Genomic DNA, 18,170 nt, shown 5'->3' with positions numbered 1-18,170 from the left:
ATTTTATACCCTAAAACATCAGATCATTTCATTGGTGTGATGTCATCCAAAACAGTAAAATTCAAATTTGATTGAATTTTGGTATCTGGCATCATTTAAGCTGATTGACCGAATTTGAATTTGTTTCGTACCATGGCAACACAGCTCCAGCTATTTGTTTCAACTAAATGTTACGTTTTAAACTTTTTCAACAAACTCTGTGCCTCTCTAGGTCTGTGCTAGTTTCCATTCTCTTAAAGGTATAGCACACATCTACACCTTCAAATCAGTCACAAACTGACATACTAGTTCTGCAAGTATTAAATCACTATACAAGGTTGATGGAAGACTAGACACAAAATGAAGCTGTATAACTGTAAGCAAAATTGTATTATGTGGCATTGGAATTACAATGTAGAGATCTACATCAGACTAAATTCAATTATTCCATAGCCTCATGCAAATAGAATGACATGCCAAAGACCCGACTATGAAGGTACAATAACACTTACACAAAATCTTCTGCACAAATTTCAAATTTTATTTTGATACTAGTCTAACATTCAATATCAAAGCTGTGCATTTGATATAATGAATTTGGAAGCTAAGGAATCAGAAATAATTTAAAGATGTTGCCCTGTACACTTCTCAGTTTGGATTTTCTCAGTATCAGAGACAAAAGTTCAGCCTTTGACCTACGCTCTCACATATAGCTGACTTACAGAAGTACTAACAGAGGAATGAAGGAAAGGTAGCAAGAACTTGTGTGAAAGTAAATTTTTCAAAAACATGACCTGATGTGAAAACTGGGCCATCCTTTCATTTTATTTGGACTGCTCACTATCCACTGTTAACTGTATAAACAACGGCATTTGTACTTTTACTGAAATTGCACAAACAATCCTGATTTCTCAGGAGGTACATAACTTGTAAACAGAATTCATTGCAACGCATTTTTGTATCTTGCACCTGCTGCATGGGAAATTTATTACTTGTGACTCTTTCCATAGTCACCATAAAAAAAAGCATTCTAGGAACTGGTATAATAGCATGCTTGGTGACATGTATCTGAATGATGGCTCTGGCTTGAAAAGGCATATAATAATATTAACAGCATTTAACCTTAATTTTGAGAATTGGTTGTTGACACTTATTAACAATGATTTTAATTACCTCCCATGAAGAGTTAAAAAGGTCGTTGCAAAGTTCTTCACAGAAGCTTTCTAATGGCCATTCATTTGACTAAGTGGAAAAAAAAGTGGTTTGTTAATACACAGCACAGAAATATCCTTTGTATCCTTTAAATGTTGACAAATTAAGAAATGGATACTTATGGGATATTATGCAATATAATACAGCACAGGAACAAACTCTTTGACCCAAGTCTGCACTGATTCATAATCATTATTTAGACCTGCTACTTATTGCCAATATGCAGTTTCTATCCCTTTGTTCACCTCCCATTCATAAGTCTATCAAGGTACACCTTAAATTTTGCTAACACGGCTGCTTCCACCACTTCCACTGGCTGCAAGATTCAAGCATCCACCGCTCTTTATGTGAAAGCTTTTCCTCCCCACTTTGTTCCTAAACTTTTCCCCTCTCAGCTTGAACCTGCGTCTTCCTGTAGTTTCCACCCTTGGAAAAAGCCTCTGACTATCCACCCTATCTATGCTTCTCATAATTTTGTAAACTTCTATTGGTTGCCCCTCAGCTTCTACTGTTTTCAGTGAAAACAAATCTGAGTTTATCCAACATCTCCTCATAACTAAAACATCCAAACCAACAACATCCTGGTAAACCTTCTCTATACCCTCTCCACAGCATCCAAGTCCTTCTGGTAGTGTGGCGACCAGAACTGGAGAAAATACTCCAAATATGCCAAACTAAAGTTTTATACAGTCATAACATAACTTATCAACTTTTATATTCCATGTCCAGGCTGGTGAAGGCAAGCATGTTGTATGCCTTCTTGACCACCTTACCCGCCTGTGTTGCCACTTTCACGGATCTGTGGACCTATACACCCAGATCCCTCTGTATGTCAATTCTCCTAAGGGTTTTGCCATTTATTGTATAATTTGCACCTGAATTTGATCTTTCAAAATGCATCAGCTCACATTTGTCCGGATTTAACTCCGTCTGTCATTTCCCTGCCTATATCTGCAATCCAAAAATTCTGCTGTATTCTTTTGACAAGCCTTCTCATTATCTTCAACACCATCAATTTTGTGTTACCTGCAAACTTATTAATCAGCCCACCTACATTTTCCTCTAGATCATTTGTAGATATTACAAACAACAAATGTCCCCGAACTGATACCAGAAGAAGAAAGTGAGGACTGCAGATGCTGGAGAGTCAGTCAAAAAGTGTGGTATTGCAAAAGCATAGCAGATCAGTCAGCATCCGAGGAGCAGGAGAGTCGACAGTTTGGGCATAAGCCCTTCATTAGGAATTCCCGATGAAGGGCCTATGCCCGAATCATTGACTCTACTGTTCCTCTGATGCTGCCTGACCAACTGTGTTTTTCCAATACCACACTTTTTGATTCTGATCCCTGCAGAACACCACTAGTTACTGATCTCCATCTAACAAGCACCCTTCCACTGCTACCTGCTGTTTCCTATAACCAAGCCAGTTTGTATCCATCTAGCCAGCTCATCCCAGATTTCATGAGACTATCTTTGTATCAACCTGCCTTGAGGTATCTTTCAATTGCTTTACAAAGTCCATGTTGACAACATCCACTGCCCATTTCTCATCAGTCTTTCTAGTCACCTTCTCAAATAACTCAATCAAGTTGGGTAGATGTGACCATCGCCTCACAAACATATCACAAGATGATCACTATCAAATAGCATATCACTAATAAGTCCATTCACTGTCAAACGTGAATAAATCCTGGTCTCTTCGTATCTTCACCAACAGGCTTCCTTTGACTGATGTCGGGCTCACTGGTCTGTAATTATCTGGATTATCTCGGTTCCCTTTCTTAAGCAAAAGTACAACATTAGCTATTCTCCAGTCGGCTGGAATCTCACCTGAGGTCAAAGAGGATGCAAGGATATCTTTTAAGGCCCCAGCTATTTCCTTCCTTGCCTCCTTCAGTATCCTGAGATAGATCCCATCTGGCCGGGGGCACATGTCTACTTTCGTATATTTCAAGACACCCAACACTTCTTCCTTTATTATGTTAACCTGCCTGGAGTATACACACATCTTTTCCTAACCTCAATGCCCGTCATGTCTCTCTTTTTGGCGAATAATGATGTCAAGTACTCATTAAGGATCTCACCCATTTCCTTTGGCTGCAAATATAACCTTCTTTCTTTATTCTTGAATGGGTCTACTCTTTCCCCAGCTACCATTTTGCTCCTAATATATGTATAAAATGGCCTGCGATTCTCCTTAACCCTGCTGGCCAAGAACATTTCATAGTCCCTTTTAGCCCTCTAATTCCCCATTTCAGATCCTCTATATTCTTCCTCTATATTCTTCAAGGACTTTGTTTTTAGTTGCCTAATCCTTCGGTATACTCCCTTTTTGTTTGAGTAAACCAATAATTTCCCCTGTCATCCAAGGCTTCCAAATCCTGCCATTTCTGTCCTTATTTTCACACGAATATATCTATCCTGTGACCTAATTAACTGGTCTTTAAAAGACTCCCACATGTTAGATGTGGATTTACCCTCAAACAGTTGCTCCCAATTCACATTCTCCAATTCTTGCCTAATTCGGTTATAGTTGTCCTTCCCTCAATTTTACATCTTCGTCCAAAGGTTCACTCTTGGCCTTTTTAAGTATCCGAAATCTCACAGAATTATGGCCATAATTCCAAAAATGCTCCCCCATTGAAACTTTGATCACCTGGCTGGGCTCATTTCCCAATTCCAGTATGGCCCCGCACTCATTGGATGATCCACGTACTGTTTCAAAAAACCCTCCTGGACACACCTAACAAATTGCTCCCAATCTAAACCCCCAGCACTAAAGCAGTCTTAACCAATATGGGTGAATATTGATTAGCACCATAACAATCCCATTATTTTCAGAATCTGATTACATATCTCTTCCTCTATGTCGCGTTGGCAGCTCGGATATGCGTAGTACAATCCTAGCTTTGTGATTGCACCCTTCCTATTCCTGAGCTCTACCCACAATGCCTCAATACAACACCTCTCCAGGCTGTCCTCCCTCAACACAGCTCTGGTTTGCTCCCTAACAAGTAATGCAAGTCCTCCACCTTTTTTGCTTCCTCCTCTGCCTCATCTAATATCCTGGAACATTAAGCTGCCAATCCTGTCCCTCTTTCAACCATATCGCTTTGGTAGCAACAGCATCATAACTACATCCGTTCATCTAGGCTCAGAGTTTATCTGATTTGCCTGTTAAACTTCTCGCTTGGACGCAGATACAGTCTAAGCCTCCAGTTCCACTGAACTTAGCAACCTCTCCTTGACTGCTTTTCCTCTGAGCTATATTTGGTTTACTCTCAACCTCTTCCCCAGTCTCTAGATTTACTGATCTACTGCTCTGGTTCCCACCCCTGATACACTGGTTTAAACTTTCCTGAGCAGCATTTTCAAACTTCCTGGCCAGGATATTGATGCCTCTCAAACTTAGGTGCAATCTGTCCTTCTTGTACAGGTCCAACTTTCCTCAAAGAATCCCAGTAATCCACATATCTGAAGTCCTCCCCTACACCAGTTCAGTTATACTGTGTCTCTGTTCAGAGTCTCCATAGTACAGAGGAATCTCGATCATCCAAAGAACACGGGCGGGAAGTATTTCGTTCGGTTACTCAAATTCTGGATAATCTAATGCCGGATAACAGTTTAGCCAAGCATTGGGACCTTGGCAGATAATCCGATAATCGGATAGTCAAATGCCAGATAATTGAGGTTCCTCTGTACATGGCACAGGAAGTAATCCTGAGAGTAATATCTTAGAGGCCCTGCTTTTTAGTTTACTACCTAACTCCTTGAATGATCATTGCAGACCTTGTCACTCTTCCTATCCATGTAATTTGTGCCAATATGGATAATCACTTCTGTGTGTTTACCCTCCTGTTTAGGACAGCCTGTACCTGCTCAGAGACATCATGGCCTCAGCACCAGGCAGGCAACATACCATTCTGGAGTCTCTCGTGACCACATAAGTTCCAATTTGTGCCTCTGATATCAAATCTCCAATTACTATTTCTCGAATACACTTTGTCCCTCCCCTCTGTATAGCAAGGCTAGCTGTGGTGCTGCTGTCACCTGATGAGCCATCCTCCTCATCAGTATCCAAAATAGAATTTTTGTTTGATAAGGAGACTCCTACACTGACTGCCTACCCTGTCTAACGGTCACCATCTGTCTTCCTGTACTTTGGGAATGACTTCTACCTATGATGCACTTTGCCATTTAGTGGTTTTTAGAGTCTCCAATTGCAACTCAAGCACATTCATTTGTTCAGTGAATAGCTGAAGCTGGATACACTTTCTGCAGATGTAATTATCAGGAATGCTCTCAGCATCCGTTATTGGCCACATCACACAGGCAGACCACAAAACCCCACTAATTGATATGACAAACCCTCTAATGACTGTTAGTTTAAAAATTAAATTTTAATTAGCTACCTAACAATTACAGTTATTACTTGAAAACAAATAACCCCCAATAGTGATTTTCGAAAAGATTTGTAGCTCAGGTTGAAGTTCTGGATATAAGTTTGCTTGCTGAGCTGGAAGGTTTGTTTTCAGATGTTCCATCACCATACTAGGTAACATCATCAGTGAGCCCCCAGTGAAATGTTGGTATTTTGTCTTGCCTTCTATTTATGTGTCTTGGTTTCTTAGGGCGAGTGATACCATTTCCTGTTCTAGGATGGTAGCTGGAGTGCAAATCCATGTGTTTATTTATGGAGTTCCAATTAGAATGCCATGCTTCTAGGAATTCCCATGCATGTCTCTGTTTAGCCTGCCCTAAGATGGATGCTTTGTCCTCCTTCATCTGTATGTAAGGATACTAGTGATAGTGAATCATGTCTTTTTGTGGCTAGTTGATATTCATTTAGTTAGTTTTCTCCGTGTCTGTTGGATGTAATGTTCATTACAGTCCTTGCATCGTATTTTGTAAATGATGTTCATTTTGCTTGTTGTCTGTATAGGGTCTTTCAAGTTCATTAGCTGCTGTTTTAGTGTGTTGGTGGATTTGTGGGCTACCATGATTCCAAGAGGTCTGAGTACTCTGGAAGTCACTTCAGAGATGCCTTTGATGTAAGGTAATGTGGCTAGGGTTTCTGGACACGTTGTGTCTGCTTGTTTGGGTTTGTTGTTGAGAACTGTGTTTACTGGGTATCCGGTCTTCTTGAATACACAATATAGGTATTTTTCTTCTGCTCTTCATAGTTCCTGGGTGCTGCAGTGTGTTGTGGCTTGTTGAAAATAACATCCTGATGCACCTCTGTTTGTGGGTGTCGGTATAACTGCTTCTGTAGTTAAGTATTTGGTCTGTGTGTGTTGTTTTCCTAAAGATGCTGGTTTGAAGTTCCCCACTGACTGTTCGCTCTACATGGGGAATTTCAAACCAGCATCTTTAGGAAAACAACATACAGACCAAATACTTAACTACAGAAGTAATCAGCCATACACCCACAAACGATGTTGTATCAGGATTTTACTTCAATGAGCCACAACACACTGCAGCAACCAGGAACTATGAAAAGCAGAAGAAAAATACCTATACAGCGTATTCAAGAACGGATACCCAATAAACACAGTCTGCCGATTTCTCAACAACAAATCCAAACAAGCAGACAGAATGCACCCAGTACCTTATATCAAAGGCATCGTCAAATTTACTTCCAGACTACTCAGACCTCTTGGCATCATGGTAGCCCACAAACCTATCAACACACTTAAACAGCGGCTAATAAACCTAAAAGACCCTCTACAAACAACCAGCAAAACAAATGTCATTTACAGAATACCATTCAAGGACTGTAACAAACACTACATTGGACAAACAGGCAGAAAACTAGCCACCAGGATACATGAACATCAACTAGCCACAAAAGACATGACTCACTATCACTAGTATCCTTAAATACAGATGAAGGAGGACACCATTTCGACTGGGACAACATGTCCATCCTAGGACAGGCTAAACAGAGACATGCATGGGAATTCCTAGAAGCATCGCATTCTAACCAGAACTCCATAAATAAACACATTGATTTGGACCCCATCTACCATCCTTTGAGAAAAAGAACCGGAAATGATATCACCCACCTTTAGAAATCAAGACACATAAATAGAAAGAGGGACAAAACACCAGCATTTTACCAGAGGCTAACTGATGGATGTTACCTCGTATGGTGATGGAAAGTCTGAAAACAAACCTTCCAGTTCAGCGAGCAAACATACACCCAAAATATCCCCCTATCTGCGCTTCCTGTACTAACAAGAAGGTGGACTAATTGTACTAACCTTTTGAAAGGTAGAAAGTGAGGACTACAGATGCTGGAGATCAGAGTCGAATGTGTGATGTTGGAAAAGCACAGCAGGTCAGGTAGCATCCAAGGAGCAGAAGAATCAATGTTTCGGGCATAAGCCCTTCATCAAGTGCGTGCAGGTAAAGCCCTTTGTCATTCCTGATGAAGGGCTTATGCCCGAAACGCCAATTCTCTTTCTCCTTTGATGCTGCCTAACCCTTTTGAAAGACTGAAACACTTTATCGTGTATTGCAGTGAGATTCCTTCATCGGTAGCACCAAAGGAATTAACATTTTAACACAAACATGATGACTATCTAATTACACTATTTAAATCAGTTTCAGATAATAGATGGTTTTAGGAATTCTTTCCTTTTCCTGGCACTGTAAATCAGAGATAATACAGAAAACATTATTCTCTATTCAGCAAAACTATTAATATTAACTCATCTAAATTTTTTAACCACACAAGTATATCCATCTCACCTCATCAAATAAAGAAGAACTGTCAAGTATATTATCAATTAAAACCTTCGATTCAGTTGCTGGTTGCTCAATTACAACATTGGTAAGTTTGCGACGTTTCTCCTCTGGCTCCCCATCAACATTATCATTGCTGCAAAAACATGAATAAGCTATTTTAAAAATAAAAATCCTCTCAATTCTGCACATAAGGCATGATTCCATAATTTTGGTTTTATTTTTAAAAACTCAATTCAGTTAAGACAAACAATCATATTTTCAGTGGCTAAAAATCCTTTCTGGGCGAAGTGTAAAACATTTTCCCTGCCATATTTTTAAATTGAAACAATGTTGAAAAATCATTCAGCAAAAGCAGCATCAAAAGATTTTATATTCATGAAGCTTTTTTGACAGAAAAGAAATTGAAATGCACAATGAATGGTTACAATTTTCACAAAAACTTTGAAGGCTGATTAATTTGCTAATTACACCATGTTTGCTAAAAGATTTAGAAATTTTTTTTGCACAGTTGTTCAACAGAATTCTGAAATGCACCATTTTTATCCTGTGGGAGCAGTACCTCTTAATTCGGTAAGTGGCTATTATGCTACCCATTTTCTAAAGCAAACATAGATATAATGATCCTAATTGTGTGACTGTAATATCATTACCCTTCAAGTAAGTGGCTACAATGTTACCCATTTTCTAAAGCAAACATAGTTATAAGTGATCCTAATTGTGTGACTGTAACTGACAATGTATGGAATCCACATATGGAAAGGGATTGTTGATAGTAAGCCAGTGAGGAAGAAAAGCTGGGTAAGTGATAATAGGGGCTGTAAGTAGATGAGAGTGGACTGGTTGTATTGAAAGCAACCCAATTCACGACACGGCCTGGAGTGTGGAGATGGTTAATAGACATGGAAGGAGGTGATCATGCTCTAAAATTGTTAAACTCAATATTGAGCCCTCAAGCCTGCAAGGTCCCCAAGTGGAAGATGAGGTGTTGTTCCTACAACTTGGGTGGAGCCTCACTTGTTAGTAACAAGCCCTAGGCTTACTAAAGGTACAAAAGCAAGTGTGAACACAGAACACAACAGCGCAGTGCAGGCGCTCAATGTTGCTCTGACCTGTGAAACCAATCTGGTGCCCATCTCACCTACATTAGTCCATTATCATCCACGCCCTTACTACTCTGAGTAAAGAATCTACCTCAGACATCTGTCCTATATCTATTAGCCCTCAATTTAAAACTATGTCCCCTTGTGCTAGCCATCACCATCCAAGGAAAAAGGCTCTCACTGTCTATCCTATCTAATCCTCTGATCATCTTGTATGTCTCTATTAAGTCACCTCTCAATTTTCTTCTCCCTAATGAAAACAGCCTCAAGTCCTTCAGCTTTTCCTCATAAGGCCTTCCCTCCATGCCAGGCAACATCCCGGTAAATCTCCTCTGCATCCTTTCCAATGCTTTCACATCCTTCCTACAGTGTGGTGACCAGAACTGCATCCAAGTGCAGCCACACCAGAGCTTTGTACAGATGCAACACGACTTCATCGCTCAGAAACTCAATCCCTCAACCAATAAAATCTAACACACAGTACACCTTCTTAACAACCCTATCAACCAGGTGACAACTTTCAGGGAACTATGTACACGGACACCAAGATCTCTCTGCTCATCCACACTACCAAGAACCTTATCACTAACCCCAATACTCTGTATTCCTGTTACTCCTTCCAAAGTGAATCACCTCACACTTTTCCATATTAAACTCCATTTGCCACCTCTAAGCCCAGCTCTGCAGCTTATCTACATCTCTTCCTTCAGCACTGTCCACAACTTCACTGACCTTAGTGTCATCTGCAAATTTACTTCTATGCCCTCATCCAGGTCATTTATAAAAATGACCAACAGTAGTGCCCCAAACAAATCCTTGCGGTACACCACTAGTAACTAAACACCAAGACAAACATTTCCCATCAACCATCACCCTCTGTCTTGTTTCAGCTAGCCAATTTCTGATCCAAACTGCTAAATCACCCTCAACGCCATGTCTCTGTATTTCCTGCAATAGCCTACCGTGGGGAACCTTATCAAATGCTTACCCTAGTCATTCTTTTATTCTTGACATATCTATAGAAATCTTTAAGGTTTTCCTTGATCCTACTTGCCAAAGATTTCTCATGTCCCCTCCTGACTCTTCTTAGCTCTCTCTTTAGGTCCTTCCTGGCTAACTTCTAACTCAGAAGCGCCCTAATTGAGCCTTCATGTCTCATCATAAGCCTCCTTCTTCCTCTTGACAAGAGATTCAACTTTTCTAGTAAACTACAGTTCTCTCGCTTGACCACTTCCACCCTTCCTGACAGGTACATACTTATCAAGGATATGTAGTAGCTGATCCTTGAATAAGCTCCACATTTCAATTGTGCCCATCCTCTGCAGCTTCCTTCCCCATCCAATGTATCCTAAATCTTGCCTAATCGCACCATAACTGCCTTTCCTCCAGCAATAACTCTGGCCCCACAGTATGTATCTATCCCTTTCCATCATTAAAGTAAAAGTAACTGAATTGTGATCCCTATCACCAAAGTGATCACCTATCTCCAAATCTAACACCTAGCCTGGTTCATTACCCAGTACAAAATCCAATGTGGCTTTGCCTCTTGTTGGACTATCTCCATACAGTGTCAGGAAATTCTCTTGCACACACTGGACAACAAGTGACCCATCCAAAGTACTTGAACTATAGCATTTCCAGTCAATATTTGGAAAGTTAAAATCCAAAGTAACAACTACCCAGTTACTTTTGCTCCCAGCCTGAATCATCTTTGCAATCCTTTCCTCTACATCTCTGAAACTTTTTGGAAGCCTACAGAAAACTCCCAATAGGGTGATCTCTCCTTTCTTGGTTTTTAAACTTAGCCCATACTACCTTAGTAGATGAGTCCTCATCAAACGTCGTTTCTGCCACAGTAATTCTGTCTTTGACTAACAATGCCACATCTCCCCCTCTTTTGCCATCTCTTGTGTTCTTACTGAAACATCTAAACCCCGGAATCTGCAACAACCATTCCTGTCCTTGCTCTATCCATGTCTCCAAAATGGCCACAACATTGAAGTCCCAGGCACCAACCCATGCTGCAAGTTTATCCATCTTATTCCCAATGGTCCTGGCATTGATATAGACACACTTCAAACCACCTTCCTGCTTGCAGGTACACTCTTGCGACCTTGAAACCTTACTTATGACCTCACTACTCTTAAACTCCTGTACACTGGAACTACAATTTGAGTTCCCATCCCCTTGCTGAATTAGCTGAATTTTTCCTTCCACAAGTTAAAGCAGATCATACTGGTATCAAGGCGTTCTGAAAAAGATTGTTGAAATTTTTGGTTTGAGCCTTCTGTATGGAAATCTTGTACATTTAATCAGGGATGCTGTACCAAATAATATGGTACTGGAACACTACAAAGAAATGTGCTGACAACAGAATTCTAAATCTTTGATATTATTTTAGTGTTCATTTATTATTAGAGTTCCCCCAAGCAAATGTCGCTTATTTGTGCACACTCTTAGAGCCACAGAGTTTTACAGACCTTAACGAGGACCTTCAGCTCATCGTATCCATGTCAGGGACCAAATACCTCTTCATTCTAGTCCCATTTTCCACTGACCCATTAGTGTATCAGCTATGGTATTTCAAGTGATCATCTAAATACTTCAATTTTGTGATTGTTCCTGTCCCAACCTCCCTTTCACACAGTGAGTTCGAGATATGCACCACCTAGGTGAAAAAATTACACTTTCAATCCTCTCAAAAGATCTTTCCCTTTACCTTAAATTTATGCCCCTTGATCACTGACCCCTATAATAAGGGGAAATGCTACTTTCTACCTACCCAGTCTAGGGCTTTCAATCTTGTACATATCAATCAGCCTTGCCCTCAGCCTTCTCTGTTCTAAGGAAAGGAATTCCAGCCTATCTAGTCTCTTTTCATAACGGAAATGTTCCAGCCCAGGCAATAACCCAGTCAATTTCCTCCACATCCACTCTCGTGTAACCATATCTTTCCTATCTTGCAGTGACCGGAACTGAACCCAGTATGCCATGCTGTGACCCAACAACTTATACAGCTCCATCATAACTTCATAACTTCAATACCTCAACTAATAAAGGCAAGTATCCCATACGGCTTCACTATGTCACTCATATTCTCATTCATACATTTTCTCAGTCTCTCTCTCTCTCTCTCTCTCTCTCACACACACACACACAGAAAAAATATAATTTCTCTTTTGCACATACTCTCAGTGTTCACATAGACACACTCTTACAGTCAAAAACTCTCTCACTTAGTCACACACTTTTAGTCTCTCATAGTGAGAATTGAGAAGGACCACGCTCAGGAGGAGATATAGAAACATCGAAAACTTAGAAGAACACATTCTAAACCAGAACCAATGTAGTTTGTGAGGGAGGTAAATCCTGAGTCTGCAGTGCAGGAAAACATTGCTGAGGGAGATTTGATTAAAATTTGTACTCCCTCCACCCAGCAATCCAGCACCTGTTTTGGCTGCAGGTTCCAGAGCCTTCTGCTTGCCTTCAGAAACAAGAATCCACTCACTAGTGACACTGTCCCTGCCGATGGAATTCCATCTCAATTGTCACCAATTAGCTTGCAGAAATCTGCATTGTATCGGTGACAGGGAGCCAAACTAACTTTTCTCATGACATTGTGATATTGTAGAACTTATTAGAATAAAAAAAAATGCCCCGAGGTGCTTGGTAAAGCCCACCCAAGCTCAGACCCATTCACTCAGGGCAGAATACACATCTGGTACTACAGGAGTAAAGTATCTTGGGATATACAAATGTCCCGAATTAGGATTGGAAGATCTCAAGAATGTTGGATGTTACATGCCCACCACCAACTGCTGGGGGTCCAATACAGGGCGTTTTATGGAATTCTCCATGCTTGCCCACCATAATAACTTTCTTTAAAAAACAAACAAGTATCCTGGGTAACTTTTGCAAACTCAGGTCTGCCAATTCCAGTGTGCATGCAATAAAACTGTTTCTGCGTGGCTTAACTATATGCTTATTAGCTGAAGCATACAAATATCAAGCTAGGTTCAGTTCTTGTTCTCATGTAGAAGATCAAAAGTATTTCCTCAAAATGCAAAACACATAAAATCCTTTATCTCATTAGATTTTTCCTCCCTTTCATTTGACAAGTAATTTTTTCTTACACTACAACTTTTTTCAGTGTTACGTCATTTCGTATGGTGAGTAAAAGCAACTTGGTTTAATATATTCAATGCTTTAAGCTGATAAAATGTAGCTTCCGTAACAGTAGCTGTAATATAAATAATACTTAATGAGCAAAAAAGTTATTTCACTCAAATGAAGGTCAGACAATGATTACTTTTAGTTCAGTGTGCTCATCTTGCAATACGGTGAAAAACACCTCAATTTCAACATAATTCATAAAAGACAATTTTGCACACCTTTAGAAATAAACAAAATTCAAAATACAATGAATAAGATTTTACCTGGTTATCTAAAATTAAATTTTAATTTTCATAGGACATGTATTCATGGTCTAAATGGTATTATTGCGGTTTCTAATTCTCTCATTTAGACATAGAAGCAAGCAGAATATTATTCTTACCATTTTTCATTGTTGGTATTTCCTTCCACGGTGTCTCTGGATCGTTGCTTAGCAAACAGCTTAGCCATCCTCTTTGCTTTATTCTTCTGCCGACTGCTCATACCAGGCTGAAATTCAGCTTCGATCAGATCAGCAGCCTGGACAAGCTAAAAAAAATGTAACCGTCTCCAGTTATGATCAGAATTTATAATGTCAAATTTGCAGTTAAAGACTATGTAATAAGATATTTCAGAGGGGTTTTAGCTTTTATTTTATAAAACAATTAAATAGGCTTGAAAATGGGCAGACCTCAGATATAATCACATTATATGAAGTACCTTGTTAGCAATTAAGTTAAAAGAATGAAAACAATACATTGTCAAGACAGTATTAAATTATAATCTCTAAATATTCAATTTATTTGTTTCACTGGATCAAATAAGCTGATAAAACAAAAAGCTCTGGATTTAAAATCAATAGATTTACAAATAATAGCTCATCAGAACATTGTTGCTGAGAGCTTTCTAATTCCTCACTGACACATAATCAAGTTACCAGCTTTAATACCAATTATTGCCAAGCTATCTTATCTCAGTTAGACCAGTATTGGATAGGCTATTAGTCAGAGAGGGAACAAAGGGATAAATCAAACAGGAAACCACAAATTCTACTGCAAGTTTGCATCAATGTTGAACAAGAAGATGGTCTCGCTGCAATACTTCCCTGATCTGATGAATTATTCCAATCAAAGTTTTGATTCACAAGTAAAGATCAGCTAATTGTGGGTGAATAAGGAGATAATCATTCTCGATTGGCATTTTCACACAAGGTTTAGTAATGGTAAGAAATGTTTTGCAACTACATAGCTTTTATCACATGGTTGCCCTCCGGCTATGTTCATAGTTTGCTTCTTTGAAAACAGTGGATTTATTATTGCAGTCACCCATTTGTAACGACCATTTTCTTAGCTTTAAGTTGACCAAAGATGTCACTTTTGACATTTAGTAGCACACAAATTGAATTTTACTGACATAAGATATGCACTCATCAGCAACCCTCATAAGAATATCAATTTAAGAGGGAAACCAACATTTATGATACACAAGTGTGCTGACTGGTTGAAAAGTAGACAATGATTGATGAAAAAGTATCCACCAATCTATTCAGACATGTTACATCACATGTCTGAGGCTGGTGGGACTTGAACCCAGGCCTGCAAGGCCCAGAGGTAGAGACAGCACCACTGTACCACAAGATCTCTCTTGATTGGTGTTGCCATGGAAGACACATCAGCTAATGATTTTTCATAGTCAACTGCTAGACTTTAAATTTTTACTTAAGGCAGGTTGATTTTGACTGGTTTAGGAACTGTCCTGAGACTGAAACAGCAAGTGGATGCTACCCATTTTGTTGACTTGAAAAACTGGTGTACATGTTCTTTCTCATTGTAAAGAGACCACATATTTTTCTTTTTGGGACTATTAAGTGAAATGCAAGCTGGAGGGTTATAATTGAAATATCGGGAGTGTTTTGTACCTTAATTTTTAAGAGCTGCACATTTTTTCACTTAAGTCAAAAGAACTGTGAGAAAATAACTTCCCACCTCTGGTCTAGACTTTTGATGTTTGGAATTTTGTTTTCATCTGCCTTTGTTTTTTTTCCATTCAGTATCTGTATTAAAACATTTGTCTTTTGTCTGTTGTGTGCGTGCACATGGGGGGTGGGCAAGACTTTTGAAGTCTAAGTTGTATAGTAGTAGTTTAGAAATCCTCTCTTTTCCCTACTCTTAAAGTTGTAGAGTTATTTTTAAATTGTGGACAACATCTAGTGTGATTTGCTTTTTTTTTCTGAAATAAGTCCATCCGGCAAATTGGTCATTTTGTGATTGCTTATGGAACAGCGGAGCACAGCGGACCACAGCTAAGTGGAGATATTCTATTAATATGTGTAGCTTCTAGTACACACAACTGCTTCATAGTGTGATCCTAAATTGGTTGCACTCTGCACTCAAAGCACTTTCCAATTTCAGAAAGTGTAGAAAGTTTAATGTAGGTCACTGTGTTGGCTGTTTTGCAAGTGTGGCTTGATTGGATACAGTTAGCATCTTGATTATTGTGAACAGCCAAAGGGATATGCTGTTTAATACGATCTCCCTCAGTTGTTGGGATGCATGGCCTAAATACTTGACTTTACACTACTACAAAAATTTCTGCCACATTACTCAATTGTGCAAAAAGCAGAACACCTTTTTGGCTTCATGCAGTATCTTGTTAGTGGGGAACACTGCTCATGTTGTGACTGCAAATTGCCTAGTCTACTTCAGATCACCCTAGAAGAGTAAAGTATCTCAGAAAGTGCAGCTTCCCATTTCCACTATTACCATGCAACAAACATCAACATCAAGCCCATAATCGAGGTGTCTTCCTTGTAGGTAGTGATTCCTCTTTATAAGCACATAGTACCTATCAAGGGACTGAAGACCAGGAATCGAATCTTCTTTGGCTTGAGATTCATGTGATGATACATCACATGATGGGTGGGTGTCATATCAGCAGAAACCATGCTCTCTCCACTGGAACTGCCTGCATTGAATTCCACTAAATCATTCATATTTAGAACTAAATATACAGTGTTTCTGATCTGTCTTACAGCACAAAAGTTTGGTATTTGAACCCAAATAGCTCTCTTTTGTATGTGGCAAGTTTGAATGTGCTTTCAAAACAATCACTTTAGTTTGATGAGCCTGGAGGCTGGACCCTTGGAACTAAATTAGGAACAGGAGGAGGAGACTTTGATTGGTATGCGTGGGACCTGATGGGATACATCCTAGATTACTGAAGGAAATAACTACAGATATAGTGGATGCACTGGTAGTAATTTTGCAGGAATCCTTAGATTGTGGAAAAGTTCCAGAGGATTGGAAAACTGCCAATCTAATATCTTTATTTTAAATAGGGAAAGAGACAAAAAAAGGTAACTATAGGCCAGTTGGCTTAACACTTGTTACTGGGAAAATGTTAAAGTCCGTTATAAAAGGATGTTATAGCAGAGCATGTAGAAATACATAAAATAATCAGCATGAATGGGAAATCATACCTGACAAATTGCATAGAATTATTTGAGGTAAAAAGCAGAATAGATAAAGGGAATGCATTGGATGTAATATATTGAGATGTTCAGAAGGCACTTGATAAAGGTACTGCACATTTCAAAAAGGTAAAAGAGTCCACAATGTTAAAGTTAGTATATTGGCAAGGATAGAGATTTAATTAACTAATACGAGAGAGAGAGTTGGGTTAAGGAAGACATTTTCAGGATGGCAATCTGTAACTTGTGGTGTGAGACAAGGATCAATGCACTGGCTAAAATATTGACAATAAGTATTAATGACTCAGATCAGAAAAGCGAATATACTATAGCCAGATGTCCAGTTTACATAAAGATAGGTGGGAAGGCAATTGGTGAGGATGACACAGAGTCTGCAAAAGAATATAGGTGAAACGCATGAATAAAACAAACTTTGATGTAATATAATGCAAGAAAATGGTGATGTTGTACACTTTGACAAGATGAACAGAGGTGCTGAATATTATTATTTACATGGAGAAAAACTGCAGAAAGCTAAAGGAAGATGGATTTGGGAGTTCTTGTTCATGAATCACAAAAGATTAGCATCCAAGTTCAGTGGGTAATAGGGAAGGCAAAGAGAATGGAATGAAGATATAGGGATGCTTTACTAAAACTATGCAAGGAACTAGTCAGATTGTAACTAGAACACTAAACAGTGGGCCTTTTATCTCATAAAAGATGTACTAGCGTTGGATGCAATTCAGAGAAGATTCACTAAGTTGATAGGAAGGATTATCTTAAGGGGATAGGTTGAGAAGACTGGGCTTGTACTTGTTGCAATTTGGAAGAATGGGAGATAAACTTATTGAAATTTAGAAGCTTCTAAGGAGAGTTGACAGAGTAGGTGCATATTTAAAATAAAAGATGAGGAGGAACTTCTTCTCGGTTTAGATTAGATTAGATTAATTCCTGACAGTGTGGAAACAGGCCCTTTGGCCCAACAAGTTCACACCGGTGGGATATCTGGTCAGCATAGACGGGTTGGACCAAAGGGTCTGTTTCCATGCTATACATCTCTATGACCTTCCGAACAGTAATCCACCCAGACCCATTTTCCTCTGACTAATATACCTAACACTATGGGCAATTTAGCACAACCAATTCATCTGACCTGCACATCTTCAGACTGTGGGAGGAAACTGGAGTACCAGAGGAAACCCATGCAGACACGGGGAGAATGTGCAAACTCCACACAGACAGTCACCCAAGGCTGGAATCGAACCTGGGACCCTGGTGTTGTGAGGCAGCAGTGCTAACCACTGAGCCACCGTGCAACCGAACTATTGGAGAGTGGTGAATCTGTGGAATGTTTTACCAGAGGGTTGTTGAGGCTTGGTTACTACGTTCAAAACTGAGATAGACAATTTTTATTCATTAAGGGAATCAAGGCAATGGGAAAAAGGGAGGCAAAAATGAAGCTGAAGATCAAATTGGCCATGATCTTCTGAATGATAAAGCAGACTTGA

The 18,170-nt window shown here is 39.4% G+C and overlaps 1 protein-coding gene across 4 annotated transcripts in view; it reads right to left on the bottom strand.

Annotated features, from left to right (window-relative positions):
• Window positions 1-18,170, bottom strand: part of btaf1 (BTAF1 RNA polymerase II, B-TFIID transcription factor-associated) — a 130,758-nt gene that overhangs the window by 70,592 nt on the left and 41,996 nt on the right. For all 4 annotated transcript variants that reach the window (XM_072557718.1, XM_072557719.1, XM_072557720.1 and 1 more), the window contains exons 6-8: window positions 13,597-13,742; window positions 7,945-8,074; window positions 1,153-1,221 (exon numbers count right to left, since the gene is read on the bottom strand). In XM_072557718.1, the coding sequence (XP_072413819.1) occupies window positions 1,153-1,221; window positions 7,945-8,074; window positions 13,597-13,742 (345 nt within the window). The remainder of the gene's footprint in view (window positions 1-1,152; window positions 1,222-7,944; window positions 8,075-13,596; window positions 13,743-18,170) is intronic.

The sequence above is a fragment of the Chiloscyllium punctatum genome, chromosome 38 (genome assembly GCF_047496795.1).
Source record: "Chiloscyllium punctatum isolate Juve2018m chromosome 38, sChiPun1.3, whole genome shotgun sequence".
NCBI lineage: Eukaryota > Metazoa > Chordata > Chondrichthyes > Orectolobiformes > Hemiscylliidae > Chiloscyllium > Chiloscyllium punctatum.
This window is presented reverse-complemented; position numbering and strand designations above follow the sequence as displayed.